General features: G+C 46.1%; 1 protein-coding gene and 1 long non-coding RNA gene across 5 annotated transcripts in view; one reads left to right on the forward strand and one right to left on the reverse strand.

The window, feature by feature from the left end:
• Nucleotides 1-593, reverse strand: part of LOC125392372 (uncharacterized) — a 35556-nt gene extending 34963 nt beyond the window's left edge. For 2 of the 4 annotated variants that reach the window (XR_015004714.2, XR_015004716.2), the window contains exon 1: nucleotides 126-591. This is a non-coding gene — a long non-coding RNA (uncharacterized LOC125392372). Of the gene's footprint in view, nucleotides 1-125 lie in introns of all 4 variants that reach the window. The other 2 variants (XR_015004715.2, XR_015004717.2) reach the window with 1 other exon arrangement.
• Nucleotides 594-790: 197 nt separating this feature from the next.
• Nucleotides 791-20726, forward strand: part of Rap2a (RAP2A, member of RAS oncogene family) — a 28909-nt gene continuing 8973 nt past the window's right edge. Inside the window, exon 1 of the mRNA XM_048421905.3 lies at nucleotides 791-1366. Coding sequence (XP_048277862.2) covers nucleotides 1053-1366 — 314 coding nt within the window. The 5' untranslated portion in view covers nucleotides 791-1052. The remainder of the gene's footprint in view (nucleotides 1367-20726) is intronic.

Below are 20726 nucleotides of genomic sequence, written 5' to 3' on the forward strand. Positions count from 1 at the left end.
CCTTTTGACTGGTCAAGAATGGGAGCCCAGCGTACAGGAACGTGACCTGATTGGCCGCGGCGAAGCTAAGCTTCCGGGGAGACAGTCCCTCAGGCTGTTGCCGAGGTGTCCTGAGGTCTCCTTACCGTGACTGCCGGATCCGCGATCCAGGTTTTCCAGGCTCCCGCGGCTGCCTGTCAAGGTGTGGGAGGAGCTAGGCTTAGGGCGAACCCTGAGGGGGCGTGGCTAGAGGAAAGGGTGGGTGGGGCATTGCGACGTCATCGGGCGTCGACCGGGTCTGCGCGTGGCCCGGGCGCCGCCGCAGCCGAACACCGGGCTTCGGTGTGCTTCTGTACCTCTGGCGGCGGCCTCTCACGTCATCACGTTTAACGGGACAAAGCTAAAGCTCTGTCGACCGCCGGCCCGTTGTGGTGTCCCCAAGCACGGTGTCCCCACGGCCCCTTTCCCGTCACCTTCTGAGCGTGGGAGTCTGACGTCACCCGCCTGGGGGCGGGGACAAGAGCGCGCAGGCGCAGCTCGAGGACCTGCGGGGCTGGGTGTTGCCAGGCGTCTGTGGAACCAGTTTAGTAAAGCGCTGCACCGCTCCGGAGCGCGCGGCCGTCGCTAGGCGACGGCGGGAGAGGCGGGGCTTATCTTAGGTACCGCCCCATCCGCCTGGCCCCGCCCCTGTCAGCGCTGCGGCTTCTGCTCGGGCGCGCGCTCTAGCGCCCGGGAAGCGGCGGCGGCGGCGGCGGCGGCTGGAGCTGGGCGTGGAGGCGCGAGGGGCGGGGCGGGGCGAGCGGCACTGCGGGCCCGCGGCTCGGGCGGCTCCGGCTCGGGCTCGCGCTCCACTCTGTTGCTGCCGGCGCCCTCGGGTCTGTCTCGCCGCCCGGCTCGGCCCGCTCGCTCGCAGGGCCGCGGCTCGCTCAGCTGCAGCCCCCGGTGTCCAGGGCGCTGGCGCAGCCGTGAGCCGGCGTGTCCGCCAGGGCGGCGGGGCCGCGGGGTCGGGGCGCGGCGCGCGGGCGCAGGTCTATGTCGCGGGCGGCGGCGGCGGCGGCGGCCGCGCAGAGACGATGCGCGAGTACAAAGTGGTGGTGCTGGGCTCGGGCGGGGTAGGTAAATCCGCCCTGACCGTGCAGTTTGTGACCGGCACCTTCATCGAGAAATACGACCCCACCATCGAGGACTTCTACCGCAAGGAGATCGAGGTGGACTCGTCGCCGTCGGTGCTGGAGATCCTGGACACGGCGGGCACCGAACAGTTCGCGTCCATGCGGGACCTGTACATCAAGAACGGCCAGGGCTTCATCCTCGTCTACAGCCTGGTCAACCAGCAGAGCTTCCAGGACATCAAACCCATGCGGGACCAGATCATCCGCGTGAAGCGGTGAGCAGAGCGGGGCGCACGGGGGCTCGGAGGCTGCGGCGATCCCCGGCCCCGGCCCGACCGGGCTGCACCACCTCCTCCTGGGGCTCAGCTTTGCGGGCTTTGTTTCACAACTAAAATTGGGCATCCCTTTCAACCCCAGCCCTTTGTCTCTAGGACGTTGGTAGCGCTGGTTCGGTACCCAGGAGAAAACAAAGTTTCAAACTTGCAGGGAAAGGAGGGATGAGTAGGTGGGCGCGAGGGAAAGGGGAGCTAAGTGTAGGCGCGCCTGTGCAGAGCAAGCGAGCGCGCGCTCAAATCCACCCTTAGGAGGTTTGACAGCCAAAACTTGCACACTGGTATTCTGTGACTGTCAATACGAGTTAGGAGGGTCTTTCTCATCGCGGAAAAGATGAAATGTTGCCAAGAGGTTGGGAGAAATGAATTAGTGCAACACTTTAAAGACACATTGTCGAATAATATGAAGATCTCACAATATTCAGCAGGTTTGGCATATAGAAGCACGCTTTTGACATTTACATAGAAAGCACTCGGCAGCCCCCACCTCATAAAATCTACCCGCTTTCCCCGCTCAAGGAAGGAAGCTATTCTTGGAAACCAAACAGAAGTTTGGTGTAAGCTGTGGCTTGTGTATCAGCTAATTTAAAGTTAATGGTGTGTGTTTAGGGGATTGAAGCAAATCAGTGTTTTCTGGTGTGAGCTGTTCAAAGAATGCATTTTGGATGTGGCTGGTGGGACGAATGCTTTTAGTAATTTTGGTTTTGTTTTATTTCTCTCAAGTCGATGCCGTTTATCTTCCCCTTAACTTTCAGGTATTGGAAATCTAACTTATGTTATGACAGAGTTTTGGCAGCATTTTCCAGTTCTTCTTAGCTGATAACTTTTCTGACCCTTTTACACTAATACATCTGGTAACCTTTCAGGGCCCTTGTAGTTGTAGTTCATCTGACGTCACTGTGAAAAGTTTAATAGACACAGTTACATTATCAGTTAGAGTGTGCTCATTTCAGAGCCCAGAGCAGGTCACTCAAATTCATTACCAGTGGTGGGTTTTTAACCCCGTACGTGAAGTCAAAGGACATGCCCCTCCTCACCCCTCCCAGCCGCTTGAGTGTGCATGTCCGTTGCCATTCCAAAAGTGTCTACCTTGTGTTAAATTCCAGATTAGAGAACAGCGGACATCTTTATGATCTCTTTCCAAAGTTAGTGACTCTTACAGCTTTAACTTCTCTAGTCTTATTTTTTTAGAAAGTTGTTTTCAACACATGTGTGCACACATGGTGCATCAATGCATGTTCTTAAAGTTGTTCACAGATACAGATAATGATCTGAGTACTCCAACTGTCCGGCCTTCACGCCTCAGTCTATCCTCACACGTCTGTGCAGGAGTGACTTTAACCCAGGAGCCTGCCGAAACACTGGGTGGGCTGATCGGCATCAGTTATAATCATGGGCTGATTTGTTGATTGGAGCAGTCGGTTGGCCCTCAAGACAGTAGGCTAGGCTTCTGCTCACCCGGACTCACCAGTTTCAACTTTGTTGTAAGAAGACCACTGCGGAACTGAACTAGAGTTGAGCGGCATTTTCCATTGGGGTAGAGAGTCGTGTCGTGAGAACCTCTTGGGACGTTTTCTTCTTCTTCTTCTTCTTCTTCTTCTTCTTCTTCTTCCTCCTCCTCCTCCTCCTCCTCCTCCTCCTTCCCCCTCCCCCCATGCTTCCTCCTCCTCCTCCTCCTCCTTCTTCTTTTTTTTTTTTTTTGGAGACAGGGTCTCTCTATATTGACTTGGCTATCCTGGAATTCACCATGTCGACCAGTCTGTCCTCGAAGTTACAGAGATTCTCCTGACTCTGCCAATGAAGTACTGAGATTAAAATGCCAACATCGGGCTTGGACACCTACTTCTACGTCCTGTTTTTTGTACTTCACCCCAAGTTCATCATTTACCTGTGGGTCCATGGCATCTTATCAGCTAACGGCTAAACAGAGAGAGGGTGAACTGCAGGCGATTTATATTGCACTTTGTAGATTAGGCATTCTTAATGGCAAGTAGGAGGTACCTAACTCCTTACAAGATAGTAAAACATGGTTTTCAAAAAAGCAGGTTTTCTACTCTTTGGGGTGGGGGAGGCAGTTTTAAACTAACCAGTTGTTCTAGGATGCATTCATCAATCCTTGTCTCCCTTTGCTCACTGTGTGCCATCTACTTTACATAATATGTGGAGCAGTTTGGGGCTTTACTTAAAGTGCCATAGCTGAAATGCAGAGATTCGATACCTGACCCATTACCAGTCACTGATAAAGAGGATTCTTAAGATCTCTTTGGATCTATATAGCCTTTTCTACACAGGTCTGCCTCTCAGCTTGGTGTCTGCTGGCCTCACCAACCTCCAGCGTGTGTGCTAGAGCCACACTGTTGGAGAGAAGGTGTGAACCACGTGGACAAGTAGAAAATTTGTGGTAACTGATGTTTAAAATGAGCATAAAGAAGTAATTTAATAGTACATTTCTTTAACCAACTAAATATAAACTAATGTCATTTCAGTACCATTCCATATTATCAGATACGCCATTCCAAAGAATCAGATATTTACTTTGCTGTGCTGCCTTAGAAAACTGTCGGGACTGACCACTGTTCTGAATCAGGCTGCTTATTTGTTCCCGGCCTTCCAGACCCAAATCACCACACAGAAACTGTATTGATTACAACACTGCTTGGCCTAGTAGCTCAGGCTTCTTATTAACTAACTCTTACATCTTAAATTCATCAATTTCTATTAATCTAAGTATCACCATGAGCCTACCGGTAAGATTCTGGCAGCATCTTTCTCCATCGGCAGCTACATGAAGTCTCCTTGACTCTGCCTACTCTGTAGATCTCTTTCAGCCTGGCTATATTCTGGCCTGCCATAGGCCAAAACAGCTTTATCCATTAACCAATAAGGGTAACACATACACAGAAGGACATCCCACATTACTGTTCAAGTGCGTATCAGCCGTAGGCTACTGTATTGGGCTGCACAGTCTTAGATGCACATGGTTTAGGGAAGTACTTGCTTATGTTATAGGCCGTGTTTCCTTTTCTGTGAAATAGAAACTAGCATGTACCTCTTAGAGTCACTAGGATGACATGAGACCACGTGTGTTTAGGTATCTAGTACATACATGCATGTCTCAGTGTCACTAGGATGACATACTACCACACGTGTTAAGGTGCCCAGGACATGTATGTCTTCACATCACTAGGATGACCTGATACCACGTGTTAAGGTGCTAAGTACAACCCTCAGGACACAGACATTACCTAGAGTTCTTGCTGTCATTCTCTTAGCTTTTGCCGCTCTAACTTCCTTTAGTTTTACCCCCAACTTATCATTGCAGTTTGGGAGGAAATAACTCGTATTTGTAATCACAATTTGAAGTAGACAGACTAAAGAGCAATATAAATTAGTCACGGGAAAATATTTTATTGGTTTTGTAAACTATTTTCCCTGTGGGAGACCTTCTGGAGAGAAGACAAAAGGACAAACCTATAACTGAAGTTTCCTATGGAGCATGGCAGCAGAGGCGTGGAGCTTTTCATTTTTTTGATACTTTCTCGACTGCTTTGATTTTAAAAATGTTAAAATCTCTTTCAGTGTTGTGTATGTGTACATACATGCATATTATATGTGCAGTCATGTAGAAGCCAGAGTTGACATGTGTCTTAATCATTTGCTCTATGCCTCATGTTTTGTTACAAGAATGTTTTTATTATTACTCATCTGTGTGTGGAAGTCACTACAACTTGTGCTGCAGGCATCTTTGCCCACGGAGCCATTGTCTTACTCAACGCCATGACCACGGCAACTCGGATAAAAGCGGCATGGCGCCAGCGAAGTAGCTGAGAGTGTGTCCTCCTCCGCAGGCACACAGAGGCACCGGCCCCTCAGAGGCCAGTGACACACTTGCCCTAACAAGCCACACCTCGTAACCCCTTCAAACAGTCCCACTCCCTGGTGACTGGGCATAGATATAGGAGCCTATAGGGCCATTCCTAAAACCGCCACAGCCGTCTACCTTTAGAAATGATGTGCTTATCTTTATTTTATGTGTATGAGTGTTTGCCAACAAATATGTCCGTATGCCACGGAGGTCAGAGGCCGCTAGGCCTCCAGGGAACTGTAGTTCCACGCAGTTGTAAGTGGCCATGTTGGTGCTGGGAACCAAACTCAGTGTTTCTGCTGGAGCTGCAAGTGTTCTGCTCTGAGCCCGCTCTCCTGCCCTCTTTCTTGATGTCCAGCTGGATAAGCTGGACAGCGCAGGGACACCCCCCCCCACACACACACACTTCTGCCTTCTCAAATACTAGTTTAAGAGGGTTCTGAGCTCAGATTCTATTGCTTAGTGGCAAACGCTTTACCAAATGAGCCTTCTCCACAGTCCCCACGGTCTTCATTGTACACACATGCACACATGCACTCATGCACCCACAGGGCTTCTTCTCAAACCAAGCGAAGCATCTGAAAATTGCCTTAATGTGTAAGTCACGGGCTTTCTTCTTCCTCCTCCTCCTCCTTCTGCTCCTCCTCCCCCTCCTCTTTCTTGAGTATGGATCAGAAAAATAAGCACATATATTTTAATAAATCAGTGTTCTTACTGGTTAATAATTTCCTATTTGTATGTGTTCCAGGGATAGTTGTGGTCCTGACTTGAAGTATCTTGGAATTCACATCATAGGCTGTAGCCCCCAGACTTTGAGCCTGACCACAGCCCGCTCTGGTCCCTCTGTGGTTGTCCAGACACCCTCTCTACCAGCGTGTTCACTTCTAGTTGCTCAGAACGCTCTTTCTCTGGGTTTTCCTTGAAACGCTCTTTTTCCAGGTTTTCCTTCTGCCTTCGAACCTGTTCGTCTTTCAACAGACTCCATTTCTACTCATTCTTTCATCCCTGCTTAAAAGATTTCCTAAGCTTAGAGAAACCTCTTTCCTCTTACCAAGCTGAATGACTTACTGTGCAATTTTCTCACGTAGACTACTAGCTCCACTCAACCCCACCAAGGCAGCCTGCAGCTGCCTGTTCTTCCTTTTATGTTTCGTACCACTCATGAGCGTTATTTGCTGCCAGGATGACTTGTAAGCCTTCTCACGGAGCCCTAAGCCCAGGTGGCCAGCACAACCAGCGTACGGGAACAATAAAAATAAAGTGGAAGAGGAAGCTTCAAAAAGAAAAGCTTGGACTCAGTTTCCCCTGGCATTTTGGTGTTTCAGGTCGGTTTTGTAAGAGTGTTTCCAGTTAGGCCAGCAAGGAAGATGTCAAATGTCTGGTGAACTGTAAAGAATCGGGGCGGGGGTGGGGGGGTCTTCTGAATGGAAGAAGTGACACAGGAGATGCATAGAGTCGTTTCAGAATGTTAAAGAGACCACACCGACTAAACTAGAAACGTCCATGGATGTGTTGTGGAAGGTGAGGTTCCAGATGGTAAAACTTAATGCTGGAAGGTTCAAACTGTAGACTTAAGCCTCTGGTGAAGAACAGTAACCAGAACTTTGCAAAAGTAGTAATAGGGGTGAGATAATCGGCATAATGGCCATTCTGTTTTAAGGACGGCAGTTTCAACTAGTATAGTACAGTATCTCTATGGTGTATAAAGGACGTGAGCTAGCATGGTGTCTGTAGAAAGACAGGAGTAAGTTGTCGGGATTGGATCCATCCAGTTGTGGAAAAGAGAAAGGTCAAAAGCGCCCTTGACATCTGAACACGGATGAATGAGATCAGAGTGGAATAACTGGGGGTTTCAGCTGAGATGATCTTCGTTAGAGCGCTCCTGTGACTAATAATTGGAATACTAGAAAAGGCCTTGAGGGTCAGATCCTGCATGATGTGAAAAACTCTGCCTAGTTCAGGTTGAGATTAGGTGAAACCTACTGTGTCCAGCAGAAACGAATAGATGTGGCTGGGACAGAGATGAGAAACAATGCATATAGTTACGGGTAGCACTGGAGAGTCACTCGGCGAACAGTGAAGACTGCATCCATTGTGCTAGGCTAGGGCCACCAGGTGTTCTAGATGGTGGACAAGGCGTTCAGCCCTTCTCAGAAGCCAACATTGAATCCAAAGCTAGGCTTGTAAGGTACAGGACCCTAATAGCTGTGAGTCACTTTTTAAAATTAATAACTCTGTGTCATAAAAAGTTGATGACAAATCTGACAGCCTAACAGAACAAGTTATTTAAATATAGAGAAAGAGAGTAATAGGAAATGTTGATCCATTTAAACACAAAACTAAGAGACAAACACTGTGACAATTGTGGTTACAAAATAGAATATTAGCATTGAAACCTTCAACAATTGGAAGGGTGTTAACTCTAAGTACAGAATGAGGGACCGTTTTAGGTGCCCAGTTCCTTATCTTTCATTCAAGGACTTAAGAAGTTAAAAACCTAAATTTACTTTAAAAATAATCCTAAGAGAGTTTGCTCTTTGAAAGATGAGTTTATTGCACTAACTGGTGTACACGTCATCTTTATTTGGTGTTCACCACACTTCAGTGGGACCATCACTCAAGCCGTGTCCACGCCTGTCCATCTCTTCATTCGTGTACCTGGAGCCATTGTTCCATGTGCTCCAAGGATGCTTAGGGTGGATTTCCTTAGCAGATTTTTAAGTACCTGAGTTCTGTTAACGGGAGACAGCATGCAGTAATCAGTCTATAGGACTCAACTCATTGCATAATGAAAGCTTTGTCTATGAGTTGCTTTCTATGTTCCCAAGTTGTTTGGTTTGTGTTTCCTCTTGAGGGGGAAACTTGCTTTTGCTGCATTGTAAATGTTACATATTATTATTACGATACAATAGTTTTCTCTTGGCTTTTCTAGGATTGGGATTTTTAAGTTTTATTACCATTAAAGAAGATCCGCACAGCCAATAGGAAGACCTGACAGCACTGGAGCCTGATGGAGGAGGGTTATCTGTCTACTGTGTTATTGGTCAATAAAGAGACTGCCTTGGCCCCTTGATAGGACAGAAAATTAGTTAGGCGGAGTAAACAGAATAGAATGCTGGGAAGAGGGCTGTGAGGCAGACGCCATGGAGCTAGCCACCAGGTCAGACATGCTGAATCTTTTCCGGTAAGCCACACCTCGTGGTGCTATACAGATTATTAGAAATGGGTTAATATCAAGATCTGAGAGTTAGTCAGTAACTAACTCTCTAGAGATAATGGGCCAGGCAGTGCTTAAATGAATACAATTTGTGTGTTGTTATTTCTGGGACTAAGCTAGCCGTTCGGGAGCCGGGTGAGGCGAAAAGCAGGCCTGCCCCGCAGCCCCTCACTACATATGGCGCTAAAAGATATTTGTTTATAAATGCTGCATGATTACACATGGCACACTGAAGTGAAGTACAGGTCACATTTATGCATATTTCTAACAAAGGACTGTTGCACAAAACTGCACGTTGTACTTGACTAAGAGACTTTTTCAAGGATTTTCTGTCATGCACACTCTCCCTGTAGTCATGGTCTTCAGATTCTAGAGAGTCTACTCTGCGCTCTGCGGTACAATTTTGACTTTCCTCTTTAGCTGTTGTTCTCTATTCTTTTTTTGGTTTGGTTTGGTTTTGTTTTGTTTTGTGAAGACAAAGTTTCTCTGTAGCTTTGGAGCCTGTGCTAGAACTCACTCTGTAGACCAGGCTGGCCTAGAACCCACAGAGATTTACTTGCCTCTCCCTCCCAGTGCTAGGATTAAAGGTATGTGCCACAATGCCTACCTTTTAATGTAAATTTTATAGTATGTAGAAACAAATATTAAAAGCATGTAAATAAAACATAAATATGCATGCAAAATTTAAAGAAATCAAAAATACCTGGAAAAGTCACTATAATTTTACAATAGTATATACTGAATGCTAAACAGCTTAACGTTTTACTTTTTGTTTTTTTTTTTTTAGATTTCCACTTTTTAAAAAAATGGAAATGTCTTTGGAAATAGTAGACCTAATCCAACAATATCACCTTTATTCTACTTGTGTGAAAGCTGTAATAAAAACCAAACAGAGCCTGATTTTTTTTAATTCTGTTGATCCCATGTACACTCCTTCTCCACCTCCCCTTCCCAAATGCACCCCCTCTCCTACACACTCAGCTTTGTGTCCTTTGACAATAAATGTGTTGGAACTAAGCTGTGCTGCCCAGTGTTCCGGGTGTGCGCCTTTGCTGGGGCGTGGCTGACTTAGAGCGGTGGTTCTCACCTCCAAGGCTGCAGGTCTCCAGTGCACTTCCTCACGTCGTGACCCCCAGCTATAAAACCATCTTCATTGCTACTTCGTAACTGTAATATCGCTACTATTATGAATCGTAATGCGGATATCTGATATCCGATGCCTGTGAAAGGGTCCTTCTAACCCCCACAGGGTCGCAGCCCACAGGTTGGGAGCTGCTGGCTTAGGGAAAGCTGTCTCTCCCTCTCCTAGCAGCTAAGAGTGGCAGTAGTTCCGCGGCCAGGGATGGCACTTTGTGCCCAGCTCTCTTGTCTTGTGTGGGATTCGGTCTGCTGCTTCAGCTTGCCCAGGTTCTGTCTCCACTATCTTGAGTTCAGAGCTCCAGCCGCTGTGCTCTGTCTAGACGATAAATGCTGTTTATAGTCATCTGCCACCTCTGACCCTTAGGCTTTCCTGCCTCGGCTTTCTACAGTGATCCCTGAGGCTTGGGGCTGATGGTGGTGATGGAATATACGCTCCCTTGAGAGCTGGGAATTCTCTAGTATCGTGTTCTCTGCACCTCGGCCAGTGGTGGGTCTACTGCTGATGGAAGCTTCTCAGGAGAGTTGAGAGGGTGCGGTCTGTGGGTGTAACAGTAAAGCAGTAGGAGTAGGTTTACTCTCCACGTCAGTTAGCAGCATAACAACAGAGTCTCCTTAGGGCCTGTGACCTGTCTCTCTGCGTGCCCAGTAACGGTGCGTGCTGTGGAATGGGACTTAAATGCAACAGCTAAAAGAAGTTGCTCATTCCTGGCCCTGGGCTTTTAATTATTTAGCCTCTGGTGTCTGGTGGGCATCATTGCCCCATAACAGAGTCCAGTTCTTAATAAATTTCTGTTTAAATTGAAGGTTGATTGTGATATTGGATGTGACGTTTTGAAGTATGTGGGGTAAAATGAGGTTATGGGTATTGGAGTCAGTTATTAGCATGTTTTATTAAGGTCAAGGCTGGAGAAGCCCTATCACATGTCAGCATTGGAAACTGGATGAAGCGAAATACTGAATGTTGGAATTGTACTTGTAATCACATGTTGCTGAAGAGGGTTTCTGAATATGGTGTTTAAAATAGATTGCAGCTGGTTAAATAGGCAGGCTTAAATTATATAATCCTGTTCATGGTGTTGAAATATAGTCACTGATGGGTTAGGTAGGGTGTAGTTTGAGGGATTTGGCTTTATTTTTTGTTTATGTTTTGGGTGGTGTTTCGTTTTGTTTTTGTTGTTTTTTACTATTTATGGTATAAATAAGATTTAAAAGCATACCCCAAACTGACATTTTGATGAGAAATGCCATGACTTATAACTTTGTGTTTGAAACTCTTATAGTAATGAGAACACCGTATGCTTCTGTCCTTAGCCGTCCACCTGTCGCCTTCACACTTGCTTACACAAGGCCCACCTCCACCTTCTGCCCTGACCAGTACACAAACGCACAAGGGCAGAGCCCGGCATGTCATTAAACTAGCCATGTTGTTGGTGCCCGTTTCTGTCTGTCCTTTTCTGCTCTGTTCACCAAGTGCTCCCCATGGCCTACCAGAGTGCTCTCACCACACAGTTTGGAGACTGCTGGCCCAGGTCACTTCACGGCAGTGGAACTGTCTGGTGCTGTGAACCAGTTCTCCTCTCCTGGTTCTCCTCCTGGCTTTTTACCATGGTGTGCTATTTCAGAGTGTGAAGACAAAATACTTCCGGGTGTGAGCTGGCATCACAGCTACAGGCAGAGTTAGTGCTGAGTAATGGAATCCTGTCCATGCAGAAAGGAAAGCTTGCTCCTGCTGGTCTCAGCCTGAGGCCGAGCAAGGGATGCTCTTCAGGGCGAGCATCTTCACTCTAGAATTTCATCTGAACCCAAAAGTGCTCCTAACCCCAAGCCTGACGGCTCAGCGGAAGAGTCCCACACCTGACGTCATGACCTCATGATACCTGCGCTCAAATCATAGCTGCACTGCACTGCACATGCTGCGCACGCTGCATGTCTAAGATGTGTTGGAAACTTAATGAATTGCATACTTAGATGTGGGTTGCATTCCTGCAAACCTTCCAAAATCCACCATCTGAAGTGCGTCTGGTCCCTCGTGTTTCAGTTAAGGATTATTCCGTTGGTACTTCATGTATTTGCCGAGACAGTTGGGAGAGCGGGCTGTGTTGGTTCAGGACGGTGTTGAGTCAGTAAATGGATGAAGACGCCCATGATTGTGGAGAACTTCAAATCACTTACTGAGCCACCCAGGAGGAATTGTAAACCTTTGCTTAACACGTTTAATGTAAGGGAGTTTTTCCTCGTACTTTCTGTCACCTCAGAAGTTAATAATTCAGAGTGGAAATCCTGTATCATATTAATTATTCAATGCATATTAATATTTTCTACTTTACCAGATGTCTTTACGACTCTCTAAGTGAAATATTAGTATATCCCCTGTCAATAGCTATATCATTTTATTATAGATTCTAAATATGCTCATCTTCCAGTGTTCAATGAATGTTCAGAATAGTCTGTATATTTCTCAAATATGAAATTTGATTGTGCATATTTATCTTACCTTTCCATCTGTGGAGACCATGAGTGTGGCTGTGCTGCAGATGAGCTCCAGCCCTGACTGGCTATGAAGTCAGCTTCCTCTGCATTTCAGTCTCTTCATCTGCGTCATGGGGATGATTAATAACTAAAGAAATAGCGAACATAAGATATTTCTTTACACAACAGTCCCAAATTACCAATAAGAAAGGTTCAAGAAAAATCACAGAGAGAGGGAATAAGCCCAGGCCCTTCTAAGAGTGTGCGGTTCCTCAGGACTGACTAGGAGTGACGTGGAGCTGATCCGAGCCACAGTTCCATCACCTGCTCCTCTGCTCCAGCCTCATGGGGCATGTACCTGAGACCTGTGCCATAGACCTGTCCCGCTTTGAGTTCTGGGTCCTTGCCTGCCCCTGGTGACAAGGACTTCTTAGCTTAGAAGAAATTGTAATGGTTTTAAGTATATGTGTTTTAATTACAAAAATGATATACAAAAAGTAGTCATTATAGAGTATTAGTATTTTTAAATAACATTTTTCATTCTGAGAAGTTGGAGACGATAGTAGACCTTTTCATAAATGCCAAAAGCCCTGCGTGCTTAAAGGTAACATTAACACTCTGTGGCTGATTATATATAGTAAAGTGTTGACAGGTTTTTCTTAGTAAACCAATTCCTGAAAAAGTTTTATCTGACTTTATATAAAAATCATAACTGTCAACATCAAATAATATGGCTCAAGCCTACTCATTTGCATACCATTGCCCTGGGCGTTATGCAGAAGAAATGCAGGGTGCTATCTTTAGCCGATGTACCAGAATGCACTGTCAGTGAATACAGATTTGACAGTTCTAACTTATACAGACATACAGACTTTAAAACAACTTGATTTTTAACTTTCGAAATGTCTCCCACCAGAAACATTGCTTTATTAGGCCACCTTTCTTGGGGAATTGTTCTCTCATTCTAAGTCATTAAAGTCAGAAAGCTGTCTAAAGGAACAAGAACAGTTACATATTTACATGGGTCAGTGTCCTAGTCCCCTGGGGCTGCTATAGACTGGGTAATTTGTAAATAATGAAAATGCACTGCTCACAGTTCTGGAGGGTAGAAAATCCAGAATCAGGACACCAGAAGACCTGGTGTCTGCTGAGGGCCTGTTCGTAGATGCCTCCTCTTGCTGCATCTCTGTGAAATTGGAAGAGAAAAACTGAACCCCCTCGACCGCTTTCTAAGGGCGCTTAACAGTCTCTTTGACGGGGTAGCCAGTCACCCGCCAAAGTCGCTATGTCTTAGTTCTGTCATACTGGGGATGAAGTTTAAACCTGTAAGTTGTGGGAAAGCACAACATTCAGAGCTCAATGGGTGGATGTTCAGAATGTTTTTATCTCCTCTATCCAAAATATAATTTCCTTCTCTCCCTAGTGACTCATGTTAGCTGACACTGTTTCCTTGTCTGGCTTTCTAAACAAGCTTTGGCCATCAGTGACCTCCATCAGTATAGTCAAGGACCAGATGCCCTGTTAGGACCTGTTGTTAAGTACAGGCACACCTGAAGGCCGGGAAAACTCCAGGACATTAACTGACAAATGGCGCCCACGCATGAAAGCTCACTAGAAAGTGAGCCAGGCTCCAGATTTGTAGTTTTGCTTTGTTTCTGAGAGCCAGGTCTGAGAGACGGCCAGTGCCTTACATTTAGCCTTTGCTTAATAATGCTAACACGGAAGGTTTGATTTTGTTACTCTGGTGTTGAGCCTGCTCTTCCACTCAGTGACCACTGACCAGGGGTGGAGTTGAGCTGCCTTACTCAGGAAGGATGATCTAGAGCATCCTTCTCCATACGGACGCATGGGCTGAGCAGGGCGTGCTGTAACCCAGCTACTAGCGGCGTCACCTCAGCAGCCAGCCGGCCTACTGGTGCTTACCCCAGGTCACTGCCTCGGCTGTGACAGGCAGAGCGCGTTTCCTGATAAGGCCACCCAAACACACCATCTGGCTCTGTTGGAAAACATGGCTGTTTGAGAAAGGAGGTTTCTCCCGTTGCCCTCACCGCACATCCTTTCCTTCATAGGCCATGGCGTCCAGTAGCCCCTTGACTGTCCCTTTGAATGGGCACTCCTGCTCCAGAGGTGACCGAATGTCTCTGCGTCCCTGGGTCCTTTCATTCATCTCAGCGATACCCCGTCTGGGTATGGATCGTATGGTTGCCCCTCATGTTACCTCAGACTCTGTTCCCAGAATCTTAGGAGTTGAGTGTGTGCGTTTCTGCATGTGACTGTAAGTCCTGACCTGGCCAGCATCCTTACTGCTTCTGGTAATTTTGTTAATCCTCATGAGCTAGGGATTTGGTCAGTTTCAGAAGCACGTTTTATATTTTATTAAATTAAGCGAAATAAAGATGGTTACAAATTCGTTGATACAGTTTTCATTGAGAAAGAGCATTTATTATTCCTCCTTGAGTATGGGCTGAACATTAAGTGCCGAGAAGATGCCCAGCTAGTTAGGGGCCATTCTGAAAGATCTAGCCACTTCACTTGGGTTTTTGGTCCCCTGAACTGATGTTTCAGATATGTAGGAAGCCCATTGTTTCTTCTGGAAACCTATGAGGAGGCCTTGCAGCTACATGGAGGGGGCTGTCCTTCCTCCATCCTTAACCACTGCAACTGTCCCACCCGCCCTAGCTGAGCACCTTTGAATGACCCCAGTTAACGGGATGTGGGACAAGAAACTGAAGTGCTGCCCAAGTCACAACGACCAACAATGTGGAGTCTAGTGAAGGGGTTCAGGGTAAGCTTTGTTGGTTTTGGTTGTGAATATTTGTTTTTCTTTTTAAATATGTAAAAAACAGTCATATCTTTAAAAATGTTTCCTGAAGATAAAGACATGATGAATGAATGAATGAATGAGTGAATGAATGAAAGAATGAATGATGGCCCAAACCCCTGCCAGTCTTCTGCCCCTGGGATTTACCTAGTGTCATTCGGTTGTTCAGGCAGGACTGTAACTTAAAGATCATATTTACTCATAGTAAGAGTATAGCATATTCAAGGCTGGAGAGGTGGCCCAGCAGTTAAGAATTCTCACTGCTTTTACAGGGACCTGAGTTCAATTCTCGGCACCCCTAGTAGGCAGCTCACAACTGCCTGTAACTCTGCATCCAAGAGATCTAAAACCATTCTTCAGGCCTCTCCATGTCCCTGCACTTACACACACGTATACCCCACACAGACACATAATTAAAAGTAAAACCTTTTAAAAATTCTGTTCATATGTATATTTTTAAAGGGTATATCATATTAGAGCATCAGCAGGAAAATCTGAGTGTGTGTGAGTCTTTGCCTCTGCTTGTCCTTCTGTGTCGCCTGTGTTTGTTGATAAAAACAGCTGGTATAGACCATCTAATTTGTTACTGATAAAAGCTTCTTCCGTGTAACAGTGTTTTTCTGCACCAGCTTTGACATCCAGCACCTTGCAATATAGAAAAAAATCAGCAAATTTTAGTTGAATTTATGAACATGGTCCCTTTGGGTCTTTGCATGCTGTGTTTTGACCATTGCCCCTTTCCCTGTGTCTTCAGAGACCCTTAATACATCTACTTAAGCAATCACCAAAAGGAATAATAAGGCAATGCAGCAGTCTAAGGAGTGCATGTTCAGAAAGGCCATGTGTTTGCATGGTCTCAGTGACATGTCTGCCACTTGAAGCAGCCTGAAGGTCCTGAGGAAACTCCTGATTCGAAATCTGTCCCTTTATTGTCCTGCGTGAGTACCTGTGAGCATCAAGAAGCTGTCCCAGCAGTGGGACACGGCTGCGGGTCAGACGTGGCTGTGGGCCATGGCTTTGTGGGCACAACTATGATGCAGACTCAGCACTGCTGGTTCGTATGTATTAACACAGTGTTAATACTTTAACACCGCAGAGCTGGGCGCTGCTTCTCTTCTGTGCCCCACATTGTCTTCCATCACAGCCATGGCTCATGTCTGGTGACAGCAGTATGTGGTGAGAAGAACGCTCTTAGAATAAGGGAAAATACTTGTTTGTGGAAGAGGCTGGATTGTCACCTTGCATATATCAGGGGAATAATGTCTGTTTTCCATGGAAATTAATGACTTTTAGTCTTAGTAGTTAGATTTGGACATACTTGGACCAGAGAATGTAAGCCCGAAACAAGAGGGTACGATGCTCAGCACAAGTGTGGTGCGTCTCTTTATAGCTATACCACTGCACTTAAGATCTTAGCACTGCCTTGCTAACATAGTCTGAGGACCCTAGAGACGACTAGCTAGCATCTCTGTTGTAGTCTGCACTATCCATAATACTTTAGTGGATAATTGATGGGAATGCTGGCTGTTAGTAATGCTGCTGCTATCATTGTCATTAACATTATAAGTTACTATTTCTGTCTCACAAGCAAAGAGCCAGGGCTGGGGAAAGGCAGACAGAGTATCCAAGAAAACTGACATCCTTCTAGTTCTGTAAGGCCAAACCCATTTCTGTGTTCTGTGCCCTCTGTCTTCGTTCTAGCGACCAAATGACCAACCTGGACTATTAGCCTAGGAGTGAGCTTTTCTCCAGGTGTCATGGGGCCGTCACACATTTGTATAGGACACTTGGTATGGTTGTAGCCTGTAAAAGCAAAGCTTCAAGTGAATTGCCATGGAACTGGGGTGGAGGGGAAGGTGGCGGGGGTGAGAAATAGATTAGAGCTGTCAGAAACTGGAGCTCAGGTGTGAGTTATATTAGAAATGAAGGGTTTGTGCATATGAAAATTATGGGATGGATTTTCTCACGTACCATAACTCCTGCTTCGCCCCGCCCCTGTAATCACTGCTCCGTGAGACCTGTTGTTAGAGCCCCTCCTGTCCCGTACCTGGTGATGATGAGAGACCCCCCCCACCCTACCTGCGCTCTCCCACGCCCCAGTAGTTTTCTTTATAACTGTCTTTGTGTGTGAGTGTTGACCTGCAGCTCTGACACTTGTCATTGTTTGCTGCTGTAGGGTTACTTGCCCATAGCTATCGGCTCCATCTCCTTCACTTCCATTTGTCCTTCTCCCATTGGCCACCTGCTGCATCTCTTGCTTCATGTCTGTCTTCACAGACCTTACCAGTCAGCCTCGTGACCGTGGACCAAGGGTGGTGCCCAAGTCTAATGCCCTCTCCCCCTCCTAAAGGAAGGGGTTTCCTTCCTGGGGAATTCCTTACTCAGGGAGAATAAATGCTGACTCCATTAATGTCATAACCTTTGTTCTTTTAGAAATGCAAATTGTTGAAATTCAGCATTTTTGCGTGTTTGGCTTTTGTGGGGTTTTTGTTTGCTTTGTTTTGAGGCAAGAACTCCCTCTAGCCCAAGCTAACCTTGAACTCCTGGAGGTCCTCCCACCTCAGCCTCTCCAGAGCCGAGATCTTGGTGTGAACTGCCGCATCTCATGGCTCTTGGCTTTAGATCTTTCTTGGGGTATGGTGTGGGCTCTTCTGCTTGGTGGCTTGCAGGAAGGAGAGAGCTATGTTTAAGACTTTTATGATAATACGTGGTCTCCCAGTTAGACACTCCTTTGTTCAAAGTTCCTAAAGCTAAGGCTCTTCACAGTTTGCAAGCGTCTTTGGGTGCGCCCTCTTCAAGGGTAACTTTAGCAAAATGAGTTGTAACTGAGTAGCTGAATTGCTAAGGAGGTGTGCGTGGCTCTGGTGCAGTGGAGGCAGCTCCCATTCTAGCCACTGGCTCGGTGTTGTCACATTCGGTGTCAGCCTGTTTTTAACCAGAGATTCCAGGTTTCAGTATTCAGCTGGAGGTGAGATGCATGTTTAGTGTTTGAATGACCTTCCCCCTTCTGATAAAGCTGTGTGTTCAGAAGTCTGCCTTTTGACTGATTTTTCAATTGTTCTGTTTAGTTTGGAGCCTAAAGGCACCTACAGGAATGAGTCCACTAGCAGCTGTCCCTTCTCTCTCCTTGTGATCACATCTGTGGCGCTTGTAGCAGAATCAGCCAGTTTGTTCCTTTTTCCCACTCAGTTTCTAAACGAGGCTTCAGACCTGCACTTGCAAACATCTCCTCACAGATAACACGTTTCTGGCATGAGTAATCTCCATTTCTAATGACAAAAGGCCAGATTGAATATAAGCATAGTTTCATTTCCCCTTTATAAAAAATTAGATTTATCCATTTATTTTACATCCCGGCCGCAGTTTCCCCTCCCTCCTCTCCTCCCATTTTAACGTGGGTTGGTTTTGAACGTCTTGGCACTCCTGAAGAGATCTGAGGATGCAGTTCGTGGGCCTGAGGGTGAAGAAAGCTTCAGAGCTGCAGTCCTTCTTACGTCCAGCAGCACGCGGCCCTGTGGCGTCTGCGTACGCGGTAGGACAGAAAGTCAGCAGCACAGAAGTTGAATTTATGATTGGCAGGAGTCAGCGAAGTAATTAATTAATCAACCTAACTGCATTTTATATTTTTGAAACATCACACCCCGTATACATATACCCTCAGTATGTCTTGAAGGTTATTCTGCTGTCCTGCTTAAGTAAGGATTTTGTTTAGTTACTATTTTTACTGAGGTATCCCCTTCATGCAGTAGAGCACATGCACCTTCCTACACATAGCTAGATGCACATGCTGAAGGAAGCCCACACAGTACAGCCCGCGGCACAGCAGGCCCCTTCTGTATGCCGATCCCCCTGCTTTTTCTTTCCCTGCTCCCAGCCTGTGGTCTTGTCTGCCATCATCTTCTTTGGGCTTCTGTTTACTTATCCTGGATAACACAGAGATTCCCACCACACGCTGAAGACCATGGAGCCTGTGCTCCCAGCCGGAAATAGGGTGTTTCTCTCACAGGTGTTGTGTTTGCCCTCCACAGAGTTCTCACAATGAGTTCATCTTCCAAGCATAGCGAGCAGGCGAAGGGAGAGGGAAGAGCTGAGAGCTTCTACCCCTTAGGCCGCCTTCCTGGCTCTTTAGCCGGAGAGCAGAATTGGGCATTTGCTTGCTCCACCCTGTTGCACTCTTTATGGACCTTTGTTACCCTGGCCTTGTCCCGTAGTCCTGATGTGGTTGCTGAATGCATTTAAGATGCTGTGAGTTCCATCCCATCATCCCTGGGGCCATCCTAACGAACCTGTAGGGTACAACGTCAACCCTTACAATTTCTGTGAACAAAGCTGATTTTTTCATAGATGGCACGGAGTCCCTGACAACTCTGAATATCATCTTCGTATCTTCATGTTTACATTATATGTTTTTCACTGTTTAAAATACCAAGAGAAAGTCAAGGCAAAGGAATCACACAAAATAAAGCCCTGTTAAAATGAACAAAATGAAGTATTTGGTAAGCTGAGTACAAGTCAATTTAGAGAAAGTGGGCGGCCTTACTTAGCCCATGCCCCTCACACCAGCTAATGGCCAGCCCAGGAACACTGCTGGGTGAACCGAGTCTGTCCAGGAGGCGGGAGGTGTCCTCGGCACTCAAGCGCTGTTGGTGCTGGGATGATTTCAGTCGTCCAGTGAAACTGTTTGCAGCCACACACAAGTCTGATGAATTAATCTAGAAGTGGGACTTTTCTAGTTCAAAGGCTTAGCAAACAGACACATAGGGTTTTTTTTTAATTATACATTTTCCATACCCTTTGGTACAGAGATCACTCTTCTGGACATTCATTAGATTTCTGGTTATGTTTAAAAAAATGGCACTAATGGGGTAAGAGTAAACTATTGTGCAGTTTTAGAAGATATATATATCTCATATGTGTGTGTGTGTGTATTATGGATGTATATGTATGATTCTATAAGATGGAATACTATTTGGCCATTATGTAATATGTCATTTATTGAAATAGATCATAATACTGAGCAAAAATGAGACTACTAAATGATAGCATCTCTTTGTATGAAAAATGTATGCTTATATTAATATATATGAATAGGAAAAGTTCAGAAATTTATACACAAAATAGTTGCAGTGCTCATTTTCCCAGGTGAGATTAAGAATATTGCCCCTCCCCGTTTCTGGGAATTTGTTTGCTCTTTTCATTTGTTTAAATTTTGATGCATTGCTTAGTTTGAAAAACTAAGAAGCCTGAGGAAGAAAGCCATTTCCTTCCCCTGCAGGCAGAAGTTAGGACAGTGAGGGGACCAAGTCAGACATCACAGCTCTGAACACAACCAGTGTCAAAACTCTGAATTCTTGACACTAATGTCTGTTGAACTGATAGAAGGGCAAATAGTGAATGTTGTGTGTCACTGAAGGTGCTGACACACTCAGACATCGGTGGGGTTGGCCCACAGTGACGGAAGCGTCAGGCATTGCCATTGTGCCTCAGAACTCTTAGTAGAGGAGATTTTAACTCTGGGCACAAAGTTGAACAAGGGACTAAGAAGAACCTTTCTGTTTCTCATCTGAACTCAAAAGAGAATTTTTATTTCAACCAGCTTATGGCCAAGACCAGCATAACAAAATCCCAGTGAGACAGGCCCTTCTTTGAACATGCCGTAGTACAATACCCTCAAAAGAAACTGACTGTCGTAGATCACGTGCGGCTTACTTTGATGGGTGTGTGGATTGGAGAGGGCGTTGGCTTTAGACATGCTGCATTTAAGTCTTGGATGGGAAGCATCCAGTGTGCT

This window comes from Myodes glareolus, chromosome 12, assembly GCF_982192425.1.
Source record: "Myodes glareolus chromosome 12, mMyoGla1.1, whole genome shotgun sequence".
Taxonomy (NCBI): domain Eukaryota; kingdom Metazoa; phylum Chordata; class Mammalia; order Rodentia; family Cricetidae; genus Myodes; species Myodes glareolus.